The sequence below is a fragment of the Phoenix dactylifera genome, chromosome 3 (genome assembly GCF_051530095.1).
Source record: "Phoenix dactylifera cultivar Ajwa chromosome 3, Ajwa_hap1_PhDact_Kaust_v1.1, whole genome shotgun sequence".
In the NCBI taxonomy this organism is placed as follows: Eukaryota; Viridiplantae; Streptophyta; class Magnoliopsida; order Arecales; family Arecaceae; genus Phoenix; species Phoenix dactylifera.
Genome location: NC_143192.1, coordinates 9,916,509 through 9,934,450, shown reverse-complemented (window position 1 = coordinate 9,934,450; position 17,942 = coordinate 9,916,509). Strand labels below are relative to the sequence as shown.

Sequence of the window (17,942 nt, the reverse complement as noted above, 5' to 3'; positions counted from 1 at the left end):
GATCCAAGCACGCTATCAAGCCACCAACCAGATATGGTTTCAAAGATTTTGTTTTCTATACATTAATCACTAGCAGTGGAGATCCTACTATTTTTTAGGAGACAGTACACAGCTAGAAGAAGAGCAGATGGATGGTGCTATGATGGAGGAGATAGAATCTTTAAATAAAAATTAGACATGGGAATTGGTGGAGCTTCTGGAGGGGAAAAGAGCGATAGGATGCAAATGGGTGTTCAAAAAAAAGGAAGCAGTATTAGAAAAAGAAGAAGAAAAGTTCAAGGCATGTCTGGTAGCATAGAGATACTCATAAAGAGCTAGGATTGATTATGATGAGATTTTTTTCTCAGTGGCTAGACACACTTTCCTCAGGGCAGTGTTGGCATTAGTCGCACATTACGACATGGATTTGGAGCAAATGAATGTGAAGACAATTTTTCTTCATAGTGAGTTGGAGGAGCAGATTTACATGTAGCAGCTAGAAGAATTTTCTAAACCTGGACAGGAGCACTTAGTCTGTAAATCAAGGAAGTCACTTTATGGGTTGAAGTAGTCTCCGAGGTAATGGTACAAGCGTTTTAACTCCTATATGATTCGGATTGGCTATACAAGATATGAGTATGACTGCTGTGTTTATGTGAAAAGCCTTGATAATGATTCTTTTATTTTTCTATTACTTTATGTAGATGATATGCTGATTGCTGTGAAGAGTATGAATGAAGTCAACAAGTTGAAGACTTTGTTGAGTAGAGAGTTTGACATGAAGGATTTGGGTGTGGCCAAGAAGATTCTTGGGATGGAGATTCGCAGGGTCAGAGATTCCAAAAAATTTTGGTATCTTAAAGTAATTACGTACTGAAGGTGTTGGAAAGGTTCAGCATGGATAATGCGAAGCCAGTGAGCATTTCTTTAGCGAATCACTTCAGATTGTCTATCTCATAGTGCTCGGAGACAGAGAAAAAAATTGAAGTCATGTCAAAGGTTTTATATGCTAGTGCAGTAGGATGTCTCATGTATGCTATGGTTTGTACTATGCCAAATTTAGCGCATGCAGTTAGTGCAATAAGCAAGTTTATGGTGAATATAGAGAGACAACATTGGGATGCAGTCAAGTAAATTTTCAGATACTTGAGAGGTACTACAGACTATGGTATCATGTTTGTCAGACATCATAATGATCCTTCAATCATAGGGTATGTTGATGCAGATTATGTAGGAGACTTGGATGGTTGGAGGTCGACTACAGGCTATGTATTCACTCTTACAAGAAGGCCTATCAGTTGGAGGTCCATGATTCAGTCTCTAGTTGCACTATTTACGACTGAGTTAGAGTATACGACAATAGCTGAGCCTGCTAAGGAAGCATTGTAGATGACAGGATTAGTCAAGAAACTTGGTTTTTAGCAAGGTGGAGTTCAGTTGCATTATGACAATCGGAGTGCGATCTATTTAGCGAAGAACCAGATGTATCATGCGAGAACCAAGCACATAAATATAAGGTATCACAAGATTAGGAAGTTCGTTACTTCTGGTGACATATTGCTTGAGAAAGTTCACACTTCTGAAAATGCAGCAGACATGTTGACAAAATCCGTTACTGCAGAAAAGTTAAAGCATTGCTTGGACTTGATTAACATCTTTAGATGTTAGAGAGGAGGTGTTCCAACTCATCGGCATCAGATGGTGTCCCAGGTTATTTTTTCTCCGAAGAGGTGAATATTCGCCAAGGTGAAGATTGTTAGAGTAAGTAGCTCATATTGAGTGGTACACTGATATTCTTATTTGAGTAGTACACTGATATTCAAACGGAATAGAGCAAAGCGACGACATATACTTATCTCTGGGGCAATTATGTAGTGTTTTATTTTATCAGGGATGCTAATAGGGGTTGGAACTCTAAGGCTAAAGTTTAACTATAAATATTTTGTAACCCTTGTTATTTTGAGAGATTGTGAAATTACAGCCGTTTCGCTCTCGTGGACGTAGGCACGTTGCCGAATGACATAAAATCCCTATGTTGATTTTCTCTTCCTCTTTCTCTCTCAAATTTCTTCGTTCTGTTCATCGTTTGGATTCTATGATTTTGCGCAACACATGGCAAATTGCTGTGAAGATTGAGGAATAGGGAATGTTCATCTTGCGTTTCCATAAGTGGCAGTGCTTATTATCATTGGCCACAACCATAGGAGTTCAAAATTTTAATCATCTTCAATGATGTTAGCCTTTTGGAAAGCACTGCAATGGAAATAAGATGGATGCTCATGGGGCATTCTCCATCCACAAATTTTATTGGTCTTTGAACAATCATGGAAAGGTTGTGCACCTCTTAATTGAAGATTTTTATATGAATTTTGACAAAAGAATGAATTACTTACAATTGATAATTTGAGACCCATAAGTTGGGAAGGTGGACAGAGTGCTCTTTGCAATCAGCATCTTGAAACTGCCAATTATTTATTTTTGCATTATAGATTGGTTTGCTTTATTTGAATTGCTTTAAAATTTAAATTCAAAGTCAAAGGTCGGCCACCTTTAGTTGGATCATTATGGCACAGGAAAATAGTTCCATGTTGAAGAGAACATATTAGGATTTTCATGCCTTTGCCCCCTGCTAGGTGGTTTGTTTGGAAAGAAATGTTAAACTAATGACACACAAGTTGTACCATTTCGCAATTGATGCAACCACAATCTCTTTGTAAGTGCCTCGTCCAACCCCCATAACCACAGTACCAGATCAAGAGGGATGTTGTCAGATATCATACAAATCTCCTAGAATAAAATTAGGTTGGTATACAAGTGACATTGTAAATGACATTTTCATAAGTTTTATACCAAAAGGGTGAATTTTATAGTTTAGGCATCCCAGGAAATAGAAGCTGAAAAGAAAATACAACAATTATTTGATTTTAAGATCCATGTATGACATTATCTGAAGTACTTGCAGTTCACTTATTAGTATGGAGCACTTAAATTCTAGTAATACATACTAGAAATGAATAACCCAAAATTCCCTAATTTGATATCATGGTTAGTTGGTTACACAATAATATGTGATACAAAAGAATCTAAGAACTTGCTTTACTCAGTACTCACCAACTCAAACTTCATTATCCTACTCTTCTTCTTCATCATCTTCTTCAACTTTCTCCAAATCTTCTTCCAGTGCTTCTTCTTTTTCTCCTTCCTCCTCCTCCTCCTTGTCATCAACAATAAAACCTCCTGAAGTCTCATCTTCCTCATCCTCTTCAATATCTTCATCTTTTTGAGCTTTGACATCCTTCAGCAATGCAGGATGCCTTTTTTTGGCATCTTTAGATCTGGTATGGTAGCTAGGTCGCTTAGAACTTCCAAATTTTGCAACCAATACCTTCTCTTCCTCACTCTCCCCGCTCCAATTTTCGTCCTCGCTGCCTCCGTCTCTCTTCTTCTTTCTCCTCCTAACCTTCCCCCTTGGGCAAGTTGCTTCATCAGTAAGTTCATCGTCATCACTATCCCCTCCTGGATCCTCGAGGAACCAATTCCAATCTCCAATGGGACGAATCTTTTGCTTCGGGTAATTATCGAATTCATGACCTCTCGCCAAGAATCCAAACTCTGCAACATCGAATCGTGGAATTAAAATTGGCGATTCTAATCACAAGCATTCTCCTGGAACTCATAAGGCTGGATACCAGATGGGAGCTAGCGGGATAAACCCAATTCGATTCAAAATTTGAGATTAAATTGATACAAAACAAATTAAAAAAAAAAAAAAACAAACACTTGAACAAATAAGCAATCTAACCTCTCACGGGGTCGATCTGGAAAACGTCCAAGGAGGCCAGTTCTAGTTCCAGTCCTCCATTAGTTTCTTCTTCATCTCCTTCGCCTCCAGGCGCCTCCGCCCTCGCCGTCCTCTCCTTCTCCTTTCTCCTCTCTAGAGTCCTCCTCTCCCTCCTCTCCACCGCATCCAAGACTCTCTTCTCCACCTCCGGCGCCTCCCCACTTCCTTCGTTCCTCCTAAGAACGAAGAAAGAAGGGTTCTTTAGGGATAAGGAGAACCGGTCCCCAGCTCGGAGCTCGCCCTTCTCTGAATTACGGTAAACCCTTTTGTCCCCGCCGCCGTTGCGACAGACCAAGATGGGGTTCTTCCCGGTTACTTCGAAAGAAACCCTGAAATCCCCACCGGAGTCGTCGCACCCAGCATCGTCTCCGGTGGGGCCTAGGAGGCACAGGGAGAGGTGGCGGCGGGAGACGGTCCGGTCAGCAGCGGAGGGCCCAAACCCTAACTTCGCTCCTCTTCCGACCTCGGTCTTCGAACCCCTCTCGATGCGGATTCTCGTACCGTCCTCGGCCTCGAGTTCCATGGCATCTACGAAGAGAAGAAAAGCTCAAGAAAAAAATTGCATTTTTGGGTTTGTATCGGAAGAAAAGGGTAGGAGGAACAGAGAAGAAGAAGGAAGCGGAAGGAGGGAGCAGTTCCAGGAATTTTTTAAAAACACAAAAAGAATAATATAAAAATGCGTGACCCTTATTTATTTATTTATTTATTTTTTTTTGGCTTAAGCGGTAAATCATACATGAATGCATCCAATAATATTCGAAAATAAAATACCTTAAAATGCGCAAGGCAACTTTTCATCTCCAATCTATAAAGTATTACCGAAAGAACTGGCCACATAAGCCGCCACTCAGTCCACAGCTCAATTAGGTTTTCGGAAAACATGCTTGGCTTGAAAGACCCCTCCATCTCTCAACATTACCCAAATATTTTGGAGCAATGGGTGGTCGCTGTTGCCTCGGATATTTAATATTCGACCTGATCAGTTATTTGGTAGATAAATATTATAAAAAATTAACACCACATTTTTAATTATGAAAACTCGTCATTGGTCGCTACCAATTAGAAAAAGATCGTCTACAAACAATAAATTTGTTATAGATAGGCTATTCGTATACCATGGATGGAGGGATATGAAAAAGGCTTTGGAGCATATAATGAACGAATAAGGAGATAGAGGGCACTCTTATCTCAGACCTTTCAAAAGATGAGAGATTCATTTAGATATACTATTGATTGAATTAAGGTTGCGAACCTCATGACTCGAACTCGACTCACTCTCTATTAATTTTTCGACTCGAACATGACACATTGGCATCTCGGATGAATCATGTATTATATATAAGACATGTTTCTATAAATCACTAAAACACATTTGATTAAGCTAAAGATCTATAACTAATATGAATTTAATTTATTCTAAAATTCTACAAATATGAAAATTATATAGATATTGTAGTTTCAATAATAGTAACTAAATGCAAAATCAAGTGGAAGAATAGTATTATACTATTATCAAATAGTCTTCTAACATTCCAAGTAATTAAAAATCATGTCCAAGTTATTTAATCTAGAAAATATGCAAACTTCAAATTAAAAAAAACACTCATCGCTTGACCTAGCTCATCAAGGACTCAATCTAACTTAGCCGATCTTACAGAAACAAAAATTAAGAATCTGAATCGATCAATTTTTTTTGACTCATTGATTTAATCAAGTCATCAAAGACTCGTTCGGATTTTGCTTGTCTTTTCGTAGTAGCCTAGTCATCTTGACTTTTGACTTGGTTATCTTAATTTTTAACTCGACTTACTAAGTCACAAATTGACTTACCGAGTTTTGCAACCTTGGATTAGATTAAAAAATGAAGAAGAAGAAGAAATGCACTAAAATGAATTTCTTGAAGTGAGTAGAGAGGCTCAACTACAAAACTATTGAGTCAAGCTAGGGCCACTGTTCCCTATCATAAGCTTTGACCATATCCAAGTTCAATTGCAAAAAAATCTACTTTTGACTTGAGTCACGGAATATGAATAAGTTCATAAGCAAAGGTCAATTAGTTCAGCTCCAAATTTTATTTTTTCATAATATACTTTATTAATGTATTAAATTATAATCGTGCGCAAACACCTCATTGGAGGAGAAAAGACACATCATGATTACAAGTAGAGATTGTTTTTTACATGGAGAGTATTCTAGATAAAGAAAAAGTAATATGAAAATCTCTTCACTTTTCTATACATATTAAACATATAGGAGAGAGAAAACTCTCCCATCCAGAATTCAAAAAAATTCTAAAAAAACATAAAAAAATCAACCATGCGATGTCATTATAGGTGAATAACTGTAAACTACAATTATGCAACATCATCCTTAAATTTGGACTATATTCCTAGATAAGTATTATGCTAAAACCTTAAGAAACTTGTTGAATCTTCTAGCTTCCTGAACATTTACACTGCAAAAATAAGATAAACATAAAAAATATCATTAAATTTCTTAAAAAACAAGCTCCTTTTGATATCCTTAACAGATTTGTTGGTACCAAATTGTCCCAAAATTTTTCAGTTTCTTTTTCCTTCCTTTTACACATTATTGTATACCAAATTACCATAGAGAGGTTGTCAAAGTAGTTGATTTTGTTCCCAATCCTAATTAGATTTTTTTCTTTTGCACATGTTCCATTCTCTTTTTCTTTTCTTTCCCTTTTTGGGCTATTATAAAAAGTTTGAATGCAAATGCACTCTACCTAAAAATATAAGATAATATGAATAACTTAATAATTCAAGCTATCTGATAGGTTTCCATGCGCTTTGAAATTGAATTTGAAAAGAGTCTAGTTGTCGAGAAAACCAATTTTGAAATTGATATCTTTTCTTTTCCCACATGGGGGAGCTGCATGCATGGAAAGCTGAATATGTTACCAAATTTTTGTATGTTATGCATGACAAACAAAGGGAAAGGGAGAAGAGATCTGAAGCCCATTTGAAGGTCACTTATCGTTACATTTATGTTTTTAATTCTCTATATTTTTCTTTAATTTGGACTGGAAATTGTTGAACGTTTATCATCACTTAAATCACTTGCTACACCAAGAATTTTCACACAAAGCTAGAGTCTACATAATGTAATAAGATCTAAATGCTCTCCTCCTTTAGTTACACGTATAGATGATTCGATTGCCTGGGTAGTTTCTCGTAACTATTCTATTTCTTGCCTTCATAAGTCTAGTAGGGTCGGTAACACATGCTATGATGTTTCAAAAAAAATTGCATCATGGTTGTTTTCATTTCATACATACAAATGAGGTGTAACAAAGAAAAATTAGCTCACATGTCTCGCGCTAATAAAATCATTTCTTCATTCGGAAGGATTATGAAAGTCTATAGGAAACCACTCCATATTTTCATTTATTGACATTTTTTCTATAATAGTAAATGATAGCTTAGCTATGTTCTTGACATTCTAGGGTCTAAAAGGATTTTCTTTCATTCATTTGACTTTCCGTGCAAATGTTTCCCTTGCTTTTAGTAATGGTAGACTAAAAGTTTTAGCTTAAATTAGTCAAGCAAAAAGGAAAGTGGAAGACTAGTCTATTTCTACTTATTCTTGAGATGAATTCTTTTGACTTCTCGCTAGACAAGCCACTTTCTACCTCTCCTCAGATAACTAAGACAAGGACTATACATATATTACTCTTATGAAAATTAGACAGTTTAAATATTAACTTATTCCGAACCATGAGAGAGAGAGAGAGAGATTCAACTCAACCCTTCAAATTTTCTTTCTAAAATAGCGAAAATAAACCTCTACCATCCCATGCAAAGCAATTCAACTTGATCCAATCCACCATGTCTCTCTAGTATTTAGTACATCAATAAACCTCCTTATCTGTTTTTGTCTCTTTGAAACATCTCTCATGCTACATTTGTTGGTTCTCCTTGTTATTATCATTCTTGTAAAATCATTTTTATAAATTTGTAACAGAATTCACCTTCCAAATCTACCTAGCACTTCTATGTGTTACCTCTCCTTTGCCATTCATTTGCGGTCCTTTGAATCTCCAACTACATGCCACTTCTTGAATTCTTCCAAGGCTTGACTCCCAATTACCTTAATCTAAGAGCGGTTACTGTATTTTCTGACCTTCCACAGTCCTCCAACCATGAACTTGAACTTCCGAGAGATTCCAAAGTTCGAAGAAGCATTGCAAATTTTGGCATTACAGAAACTCCAACCCTTTGTTTCTTCTTGTTCTAAGAGAACACATTTCTCTTCTTTTTGGATTGTTCATCATATGCTAATCCCGAAGAGGGAAATAAAAGAAATAGGTCTATTGATGCAAGGGATTCACTTCGAATGGCAAAGAGGCAGATTATAACTCCTTTCCCATTGCACATCTTTCAAGAGAGTGAGTTGGTCCGTAAAATTTTTCTTCTCTTCTTTTCTTCTTCTTCTAGTTGATTTATTTGCTTTTCCTAAAGATTTTGTTAATGAAGATGTAACTTCCATCTGCCAATAATCAAAATAATTATTTTTATATTTAAGTAATACATATATATATATATATTATAATATAGTTAATGTTCAACTACCTGGATCTTCAATTTAAATAGTCTATTATTAATTGGGAATTGTTAACTCTTTGGATCATATCCATGCATACTAATATCAGTAGATTCTTATTTGTTACAGATTTTTTTTGAAATAGTATTATTGGTACAATGCCAAATAAAAATGCATATGTCGAATTAAAGTTTTTTGAAAGAAAAAAAAATAGGTAGTTTGGAAAAAAATTGTGAAAGAGCTAAAATTGGTTAAAGATAAGTATGGGTAAAGTAATTGACTAGTGGAAGATGATTTTTTAACTTCATAAATATGTGCTAACATTTTATCACAAAATTAATGGCAAATTTGCTCGAAAAAATAGCAAGTTCATGAGCTAAACTGGTTTTTTTTTTTTTTACTATTATAGTGGCATGGTAAACTAAGGACTTTCTCTTTATCAAACTTTTCTAAAGAGAGAATTCAAGGAATTCTAGTTAGGGGCTCCCCGGCTTGGTGTAGCCAAGGAACCCCTTCCATGCTGTCTCACATTTTTTCATCCCCTCTCCTGCAGCTCTTTGCCTCTCCCTTTCCTCTTATCTTCTCCCTTCTCTCCTGTGCCTTCCTCCCTCTCATTCGCCTTTCTCTGGCTATGATACAACACTGCTCAAGATCTTCATGCTTGTCTACTCATGAAATGTAACCATATTCACTACAATCATCCTATTAGATCTTACAAAAAGTAGCAACCGAACATGTCAGATACGTGATGATTCCTGTTCTTTTCATTTTGTAGTGTCATCCTTGTAAAAGGGATTATAAATCAATTTAGAATCATATCAAAGAGCAAAACAGAATGCCTCCTTAACAAGTAGAGATTACGATTCAATTAATCTTGCTTTCTTTTTAAAACCATAATTTTTTTTTCAAATAATCAAGATAATTTTTAAAAAAAATGACCATGGATTGCAGAGAAAAGAGGAAGGCATTTTCAGCAATAAAAAAATGACCGATTAGATTAAGGTTTTAATAGGTGCATTATTTTCTTTGGATCAATTAAATGTGAATTCAGGGCTCAACAAGACCTTCAATTAAGCTTGAATTCAAGAATTAAGCTTCCATCCAAGCTTGAACCAAGTTTCATTTAATCTCGAGCTAATTCCAGCTCAATTTAAGATTATCGTGCTGATCACTCTTAGGCTATTTCTTTTTGTTAGAATTGTTTAATTTCACAAAAGTGACAACTATCTTGATTTAATTTCTATTTAAGAATTCTTACATCTACTTATAAACGGAACCTCGAGTTTATCTCATTGTTTGCATTGTCTTTTTTTTTTTTTTGATGAAAATGGAGGAAAAAAGTTTTCCCCCAGTCATTGTGTGCATTGTCATTAGGTTGACTACTCACCTTTTCCTGCTTATGGATGCTCATAAAATCTTATATGGCCCAACTTTCGGCTGATGATCTACTCATCAATTTTCTGTTCGAACCCAGAGTCACAGTATACACTGACATAGCCAATGATGCTACTAGTTATTGGGTTCCCTTTGTAAGCTCACAAGCCAAACTGACATCCTAATTGAGGCATAAGAACATCACAATCTCAGTTCCAGGGAACATTTTGGTGAAAAACTGCAATACAGTAATTTTAGACTGAACTTATGTAGGGAATAGTAAAATAAAGAAAAGGAAATAATCCAGAAACATTAGAGGGAATTGGAGAAATTTGGCACCATCATGTTGGTAATTCTTCATTGCAGGCTTTGCAATAAGTATGTCATATAAACTGCTTTTTAAGAACATAAATGCAACCCTTGTTACAGTAGGCATATCACTGAAACATGCAAATGTGTATAAGAATATATACGTCATAAGTACCTGAAATACAAATCATTCCCATAAAGATTTATAACTCAAGGAGCACATATAAACGGTTGATACCACCTGACAGGCATGAGGTAGGTTCTCGTGGTTGGAATACTCATGACTGTATGAAGAATAATAAATCGTATGCTCCCATTATGGAATCATCAATAATCAGAAAATAACAATAGCAACTGGAAATATACAGCAGCTCTGTTTAGCTGCCGATTGTAATGGTCACTGAAGCTAAATATTGTTTTTTCAAATGTTACTTGTCATAAAGTGCAATACAAAATTTTCATACTTCTTCATTGACTCATAAATTCTGTGAGAAGGGTATTTTTATACAAGAACTTCAGTTAACCATAAAAACAGAAGTTGCAGCTGATGCCCAGAAATACTACTCTAACCCTGAATTGAAGCATAAAATGCAAAATCTGAATTCTGGCATCGCATTTGATGCGCAGGAAGCAAGCAACTGAAAAATTAAATAATATTATAATATATTGATACATGGCACGGGCATACAATGAGATACTAAACCCCAAGTTTGGAAATAAAATAGAAAAAATTGTTATCTTAAATAGAACAAAACATCCCCAACTCCAGTTCTGTTGTACAATGAAGATATAAAAGTGCTCTCATTTCAAAAGTGATGCTTTTGGTCACATCACCATCCTCCTAACTTAGCAATCCGAGATAAAAACATGAGGCTTTAACAGAATAACTTCAGTTTTCAGTTGCTGGTGGCAGTATCAAAAAATTGACTTTCCAAGTGGCTTCAGCACTTCTAAAGATATTTTTGGGATTTTCCAGACGTCCTCAACCTCCGGATCCTGCTCTGTTACTCAACTGGAGCTCCATTTTTATATTCATTGCTGCCATTTCTGCCGCTAGATACTTGAAAACGTAAGGCATTGCTACTGTCTCCATTCCCTTGCTTGTTTTGCAGGCATGACATGTGTAACTCTTGGGAGTTCTTGCAGGAGGGAGCCCATGAATTTCTCGAACTGCTCTCTTTTGAGGTTGGATGACAGATGCTGTGAGAACACTTCCACAAAATGAGCATACCTCAGCTATGTGATAATCAGAACATGAGTGGAGCCTGTCATGTAACAAGTAGGCAGCTCCATGAGCAAGAACTGAATCACGCTCCATCTCCCCGAAACGGATCCCTCCCCCACGTTTCCTTCCTCCAATAGGCTGTCTAGTGATCTGGTCCACGGTTCCGGTAGAGCGAACCTGCATTCAGAATTCAGGTTAGTTGAGTCTAATGCACATGCAGAATCAGTCACTATGAGGATATGGTTAGAAACACGAGGAAATCCATAATGTCACTATTGTATGACTAAGTTTCATGTAATGAGGGTTTATATAAATGTTACCGTGCAACTGGAAATTTCTGATGTTTATAGACAATAATCATGCAAAATTTTCATCCTACATATGAACGAAGGCTAGAAATTAGGATGCCCATAGTAGATTGGCATTCCATAGTAATAAAACCCAAAATACTGACAGGTGTACAGTACATATGCATTATTAGTGTGTAGACATGTTATGTGTATAGTTTCTTTGATGTACTCTTAACGTCTTTGATTTGCTGATGTCTTAACAGCGACATCAAATGTTTATTTGAATGATAAATTCCTTGAAATTATGCAATATGTATGTGATACAGAAACAGAAAACATAAAGACAGTATTTACTACAAACTAGGTTTATTCGTTCAAAATATGTCCCCACACCAGTATAGCATAATTAAAATCAAGCAATGTTAAAGGGGGGAAAAACAAATGGGTGTACATAAACAGCAATATGCATGGGTATTTGCATTAATGCAAGTTACCTGTCTGCATTGTACATGTACTCTACCTGCTCCTAGCCAGCATGGCCTTAGTATCCAATGCTTTAATCATAATGTTAACTAGCTTGTGCTGGATTTTTTGCTTTCAATTTTTGGAAGATCAAGTCATGAATTATTCCCATGACATGCGATAGTGACCATCTTGAAACCCTATATAAAAACTGTAATTATTTTTAGTAACTTTTTAAGACTTGCACTTTTTTGGTCTTTTTTAAAAGATAATCCCCCTAATCATTTCATCATTACCATTATAACACTAACCCTTATTATAAATATTTGGAATTGGCTCTGTGCACCCTTATTTGCCAGTCATTCCAGTCAAGGGCTATCTCAATAGTGTTGTTGCAGTCATTTCTAAATCCTTTCTCAAGACTTTCATCCATGTCAATTTAGGTTATGCCCTCTCTATGCTAAATCTTCAGAAGCGCCGTGCCTTAACGTGACTTCAATTTTTTCTCAGACAATAGACTGAGGCATCCTTTAACGGGCATGCCATCTTAATTAGTTCTGTATTGCCCCTATCCATAATGAAAGAAACTCCTTAGCTTACCCTAGCATCATCTATTCTTTCTAGTTTTACAGCACAACAATGCTCCCATATCTAATACACTCATCTTGTTTGCTTAGGCCCTCTTTCTTGTCCAATCTTATCTCTCCACACTCCTCACAAATATTATACAACTTTTTTAACTACTTTTATGCAATGCCATCTTAACTAGGGCTAGGATGGTAAGTGGTAACTGTCTCCATTTCCAAATATGGAGTCCACAAAAATCTTCTTTTCAGATTACACAACAGTTACCAACCAAAATATTTGGTTCCCATGACACTGGCTGCATGAATAAGGCATAATGAGTAGTTTTGACTTCTGAACCCTTTTTTTAATACAATTATCTATTTTGAATTATGATAAAAATCTTATTCACGCTAATTACTGTCCAAATAACTTTGCTTGCATGACATGGCTACATCTGTATGAATAACTACTGCTGCAATAAGGAATAGGATGATCACAAGGTGTGAAGTTCTTTTGAAGTTAAACTATAATGATCCAGAAAGTTCTTCCTCAAAATTGGTTTCAAATTGATTAACATATCTTTTCCATGTATCACATAAACAAATTAGTTCTCTATATAACATGATATCTTGTCATTATACACCGGTTCCTTATCCTTCATTTCCATCATACACTCTATTGATACGATGGAAACTATCAGCAACAAAATATTAAGTACAATAAGAAGTAACGAGATGTCATTTAGTTCTTTATCCTTGCATAGGCGAACAAGTTCAAACTTACATGACCAGTCTTGTCCTGTCAGTCTAAGCAGATAAATACCAGCATTAGCACTAGAAGAGGATGGAAGAAAGACAGCATACCTGGAATTTGTCAGAGACCATGTGTCGAAGGCGTTGGTAATAAACAGGTCCAATAAAAATTTCACAAGTTAACTCTGTACCAAAAACTCCACTATATAAGACCTCTACTCCATGATAGTTGAAACCATAAGAGGCCAGCATTGGACCCAGCTCATCAACCAGAGTGCTTGATTTAGATGGTCTATCTTCATCTTTTTCACTGACTGAGTTTTGGAAAGGGGTTGCATCTACAAATTTTCCATGCAGACTTCCTCCCTGTCAGGAAATCATCAGTTCCATACAAATATTAGAGTGAAGAATGCTCCACAACTATCAACAAAAAATTAAACAACAGAACTTCACAAGTGAAAAAGGAACAAAGAAATGTCAACTATCAACCTGGCTCATGGAAGTTCATGGGCAGAAAAAAGACAAGCAATATAAATGTGCAGAGAATAAATGTTCTGGATCCATATTAGATGTAAAATTTCATCCAATGAAGTTTATCCAGTTAAAAGACTCAGAAGTAAAAAATAAGAGCCTACATGGTCTGCTTTATACATTGCCCATTGATTAACCAAATTTATCGTTTTTCTTTTTGATGGATTAACCAAATTTATTATTTGTAAGTTGCTATATTATGAATAAAACTCTTGGCGTTCAGGTCTAGAGAGGAATATTTTTCATAATATGATGTTAGCTTTTTAAAGTATTCAAAGGGTAAAACTTATTCACAATGGATGAGGAAAATAAACAAAATATAATTTGAAAGTTGATTACATGTCCAATGGGTAAAAACCTTCAAATCCAGGGTTTCTTTAAAGACAAGGAAAACAACAAAAAACTTGAAACCTGGTACCTTAGCTGCAATAGATTCTAAAAGCATTCCAATGGTCATTCTTGAAGGAAATGCATGAGGATTGATAATGAGATCTGGTCGCATCCCAGTGACAGCAGAAAATGGCATGTCAATGTCAGGCCATAACTGAGAGCAGACACCCTTTTGCCCATGTCTGCTGCTAAACTTGTCGCCGATTATAGGATACCTAGTGCGGCGGGTACGAATATTCACCTGCAAAAAGGAAACGATATATGTTGCATACTGATCTCTGTTGAAATTATAATCGGCTGGTAGACAAATTTTAGTAGTGGGAGATTTGATTGTTTCCAAAGAATTTTGTGTTCTATTACCAAAACGAGAAAAGGAGAAAACAGAAGGCAATTCTTGGCAGAAGAAAGGGAGTGCACACAAAGAATTGGTGATTTTGTTGTTCAACATATTTGGAGGATGACTGAAATTATTTGCCGAATATTTTTTGAATCTTTTTGTGAATGATTGAGCATACAATAACATATCATATCATAATTCATAACAGTATATTGTAACATAATACATTATACCACACTTAGTGGAATTCAGCATAATATTTATAGCATTATACTTTGTCATTATATGGTGCAATACAAAACTATTTAATATTTAGGCAAAATCAAATTAAGAAAGCTAAGGACCCTTGCAGTCTCAATCCTATGCAACATTGCGTAAGTTTTATAGAATATAAACCATACTGCAGTCCCATAGAATGATATCAGGATCTCAGGGTCATATTATCAGCACATATGTATTAGTTTCAATCAATAGTGAAGTCTCCATCTATTTATTAAAACTGCAATACATTGACTCAATTCTGTTCTCCAAGTTGTTCCAAGACAAAGCTTCCTGCCTCAAATAAATCTACATCCTTAATTTTGAAAAAATGCATGACCTAAATCAACTAGATTAGGAGCAAGCAGGGGAAAAAATGATCAAAGGTTCCGCTAATAAAGTAAAAAATTTCAGTATAGAGCACAGGGTATGCCACCCGAGCATCAACTCTTTATAAGTCAAAATTCTTTAATAACAGTACAGCTGAATATTAAATATTAATAAAGCCACAAAGCACCAAAAAATAACCAATATACATTTCAGTGTCATACTACACTTGGATGTAACTCAGTAGCAGGAATTTTCCATTTAGGGTGGTGCAATCGCTTCTGAATCTTCTAGAAACTCATCATGCACCTAGTCCTGAGTGTTTATTAAATTTTTAAGAGCCCCAATTCCTGGTACCCGCATTTGACCTGCATCTAGTAACTAAGGGATATAGTAATACTACTGGTAATCTGATCTCAAAACAAGGTGTTTTAAAGTAAAAGTTTTACTAACCTTGTCTTAAACCCCCCCCCCCACCACCACCACCACCACCACCGCAAAAAAAAAAAAAAAGTCAGTTGGTTGCCTGCTTTGTCGTGGGATAAAATTGACCCCAAACTGACTAGTAAGTATTTTATCGGCCATGGATTGGTGTGGTAGGCACTGTATGTACTGGTATTTGGCGAAACAAGATCACTGATTGTAATGCTCCCATCTTTGAGCATCGGGCAGATCAAGCAAGAAATAGCCCTACACCGCATCGAACCAAGCAATCTGTCTAATACCGCTTGGGCAGATCAGAAGTCAGAAGGCTTTGGATTAAGAACAACTGAATTTCGTTGGTGCTTAGATACAAGGTTTGGGGCTAAAACTTAGCAAGGTGATGCCCCCCTCTTTCAGAGATCAAAGAACAAATAATGATTAGATTTAATTGAACTTATAAGGAATATGTTTTAGGCGGAGTTTTTAGTGCATGATCACCAGATTGTTGCTCTAGATCAAATCAAGATAACAGTTTTGGATGAAACCCCAAAAATTCATGTAAATATTAAAATAATACTAGCAAATGATGCTTGTTAGAGTTGGGTGATTTTTAGATTTCCAGTAACCTAATTGCATTTCAGTTGTCAAAGAACATATATACATATATACCAATATATTTTAACTGCATTACATTTACAACATTTGAACCAAAGTTGTACAGCATATTGGCATCCATTCTGTTGATACAACATGCAATGAAAAGTATAGAGTACCAACCACCAATAGATATACCCTCATACTATAAGAAATCCTTGTTTGAGTGATACTAAGCTCGCGATTACTACAGGCATGCTTGACCCGATTTAAACCACAAACCTAGCCTATCGATGATACTCAACTTGGCCTTGCTCGCCTAGTCCATCTCTTCTCTTAAGAGATAAGGCAAAAACAGACACTACCAATGGGTTACACATGGGTACCCATGTGTCACCATGTGTCACCATGTGGCATCCTTCTCATGCCAATAGCCTCTCCTCTCTCTTAAACTAAGAGGAGAGGTAATGGATCCCCTAACTATCTAAAAGAAGAGATGGAAAGTGTGGAGGGAAAACTATAGAGAGATGTTGAGAAGGAAGAGATGGATTAAAGTCCACTCCCAGCCAAGAATTCAAGAAACCCTCTACCCGTCATCGTGATCGATGCACCAATCTCTTCTTTGCTCTCTACCCTCAGCTTGACCATGCTATATCAAGATGTCTCCACTCTTCTCTATGCTGGAAATGACGACAGGCTAAAACATCACCTTTACTTCAAATGGTTTAAGATCCATTTTCTAGACCTCGATATATTTGAGATTTGACTTATGATCGCTCATGTGATTTAGGCTTTAACTTTTAGCCCAATCAAGAAAAAAATGATAGATATAGAGGAAATCCTATTAAAATTATTTCAAAACTATCCATTATTTTTACCCATTCATGTGTCTAGTGTCTCATTTTTTTGAGAATTATCCTCAATAAGCTAATAAAGATATATTAATTTGATGTGGCCTAATTATTCCAATATTGTCGGACTCGCCAACTTCATCTTTATTAGATAATAACAAATTGACCTTTGGTGTTCTGATCTTGTTAGAATTTGTTTACTGCATTTGTTCTAAGGTATATGACATAGAGGTGTATCCTTATTATATAGCTCATGACTTGTGAACTTATGTAGTTCAATATTCTACTGAGCAGACATCAATAGTTCAGTTCAGTGAACTACAACTGGAAATTAGATACCAATAAACCTTAAATTGGGTGTCCTATTCATAGTTGGTGGTAAACCAAACCAAATACTGGGCTGTCTTCTATTTAGCCGACTGACTTTATTAGTCATAGATAATGTACTAGATTTAATAACCTAATAATTAATTTGAATGACTATACCATACACTAACCTAATTGTACACATGCCCTAATGAAACCCATGAAACTACTGTAGTTTATGATGAGAATAGAGAACTTATGTAGCCTCTCTCTAGCCCAATGGACTTTAGTAGTCGTATTGATGAGCCTAGCAAGCTTGCTTGATTATATGGGAATTGAAAATGAGGAACCCAATTGAGTTGTCTTCCCCATAAACCTTTTTGACTCCAACCTGTAGAGAGAGAGAGAGAGACTTCAAGGGTATTCTAGAGTCAACCTTGATGGGTGTGTAAGTGGGCACAAAGGACTTTCTTGGCTTGGTGTATCCTAGGGAGGCAAATTCATCCAAGATCATGCACAGTGGGAACCGATTAAATGTCCTAACAATTGTGCATCACATATGC

General features: G+C 36.1%; 2 protein-coding genes across 3 annotated transcripts in view; both read right to left on the bottom strand.

Moving 5' to 3' along the window:
• Window positions 1–2,874: 2,874 nt before the first annotated feature.
• Window positions 2,875–4,507, bottom strand: LOC103719271 (SMAD/FHA domain-containing protein). The gene is made up of 2 exons (XM_008808429.6): window positions 3,782–4,507; window positions 2,875–3,591 (listed from the first exon to the last, which is right to left on the bottom strand). The coding sequence occupies exons 1-2, from the start codon at window positions 4,341–4,343 to the stop codon at window positions 3,110–3,112; spliced, it is 1,044 nt and encodes a 347-aa protein (XP_008806651.3). The 5' UTR covers window positions 4,344–4,507; the 3' UTR covers window positions 2,875–3,109.
• A 6,157-nt stretch (window positions 4,508–10,664) lies between these two features.
• The window catches only part of NRPA2 (nuclear RNA polymerase A2), a 52,006-nt gene continuing 44,728 nt past the window's right edge, over window positions 10,665–17,942 (bottom strand). For both annotated transcript variants that reach the window (XM_008808427.6, XM_039116925.3), the window contains 3 exons: window positions 14,312–14,524; window positions 13,474–13,728; window positions 10,665–11,468 (listed from right to left, as the gene is read on the bottom strand). In XM_008808427.6, the coding sequence (XP_008806649.2) occupies window positions 11,049–11,468; window positions 13,474–13,728; window positions 14,312–14,524 (888 nt within the window). In that variant the 3' untranslated portion in view covers window positions 10,665–11,048. The remainder of the gene's footprint in view (window positions 11,469–13,473; window positions 13,729–14,311; window positions 14,525–17,942) is intronic.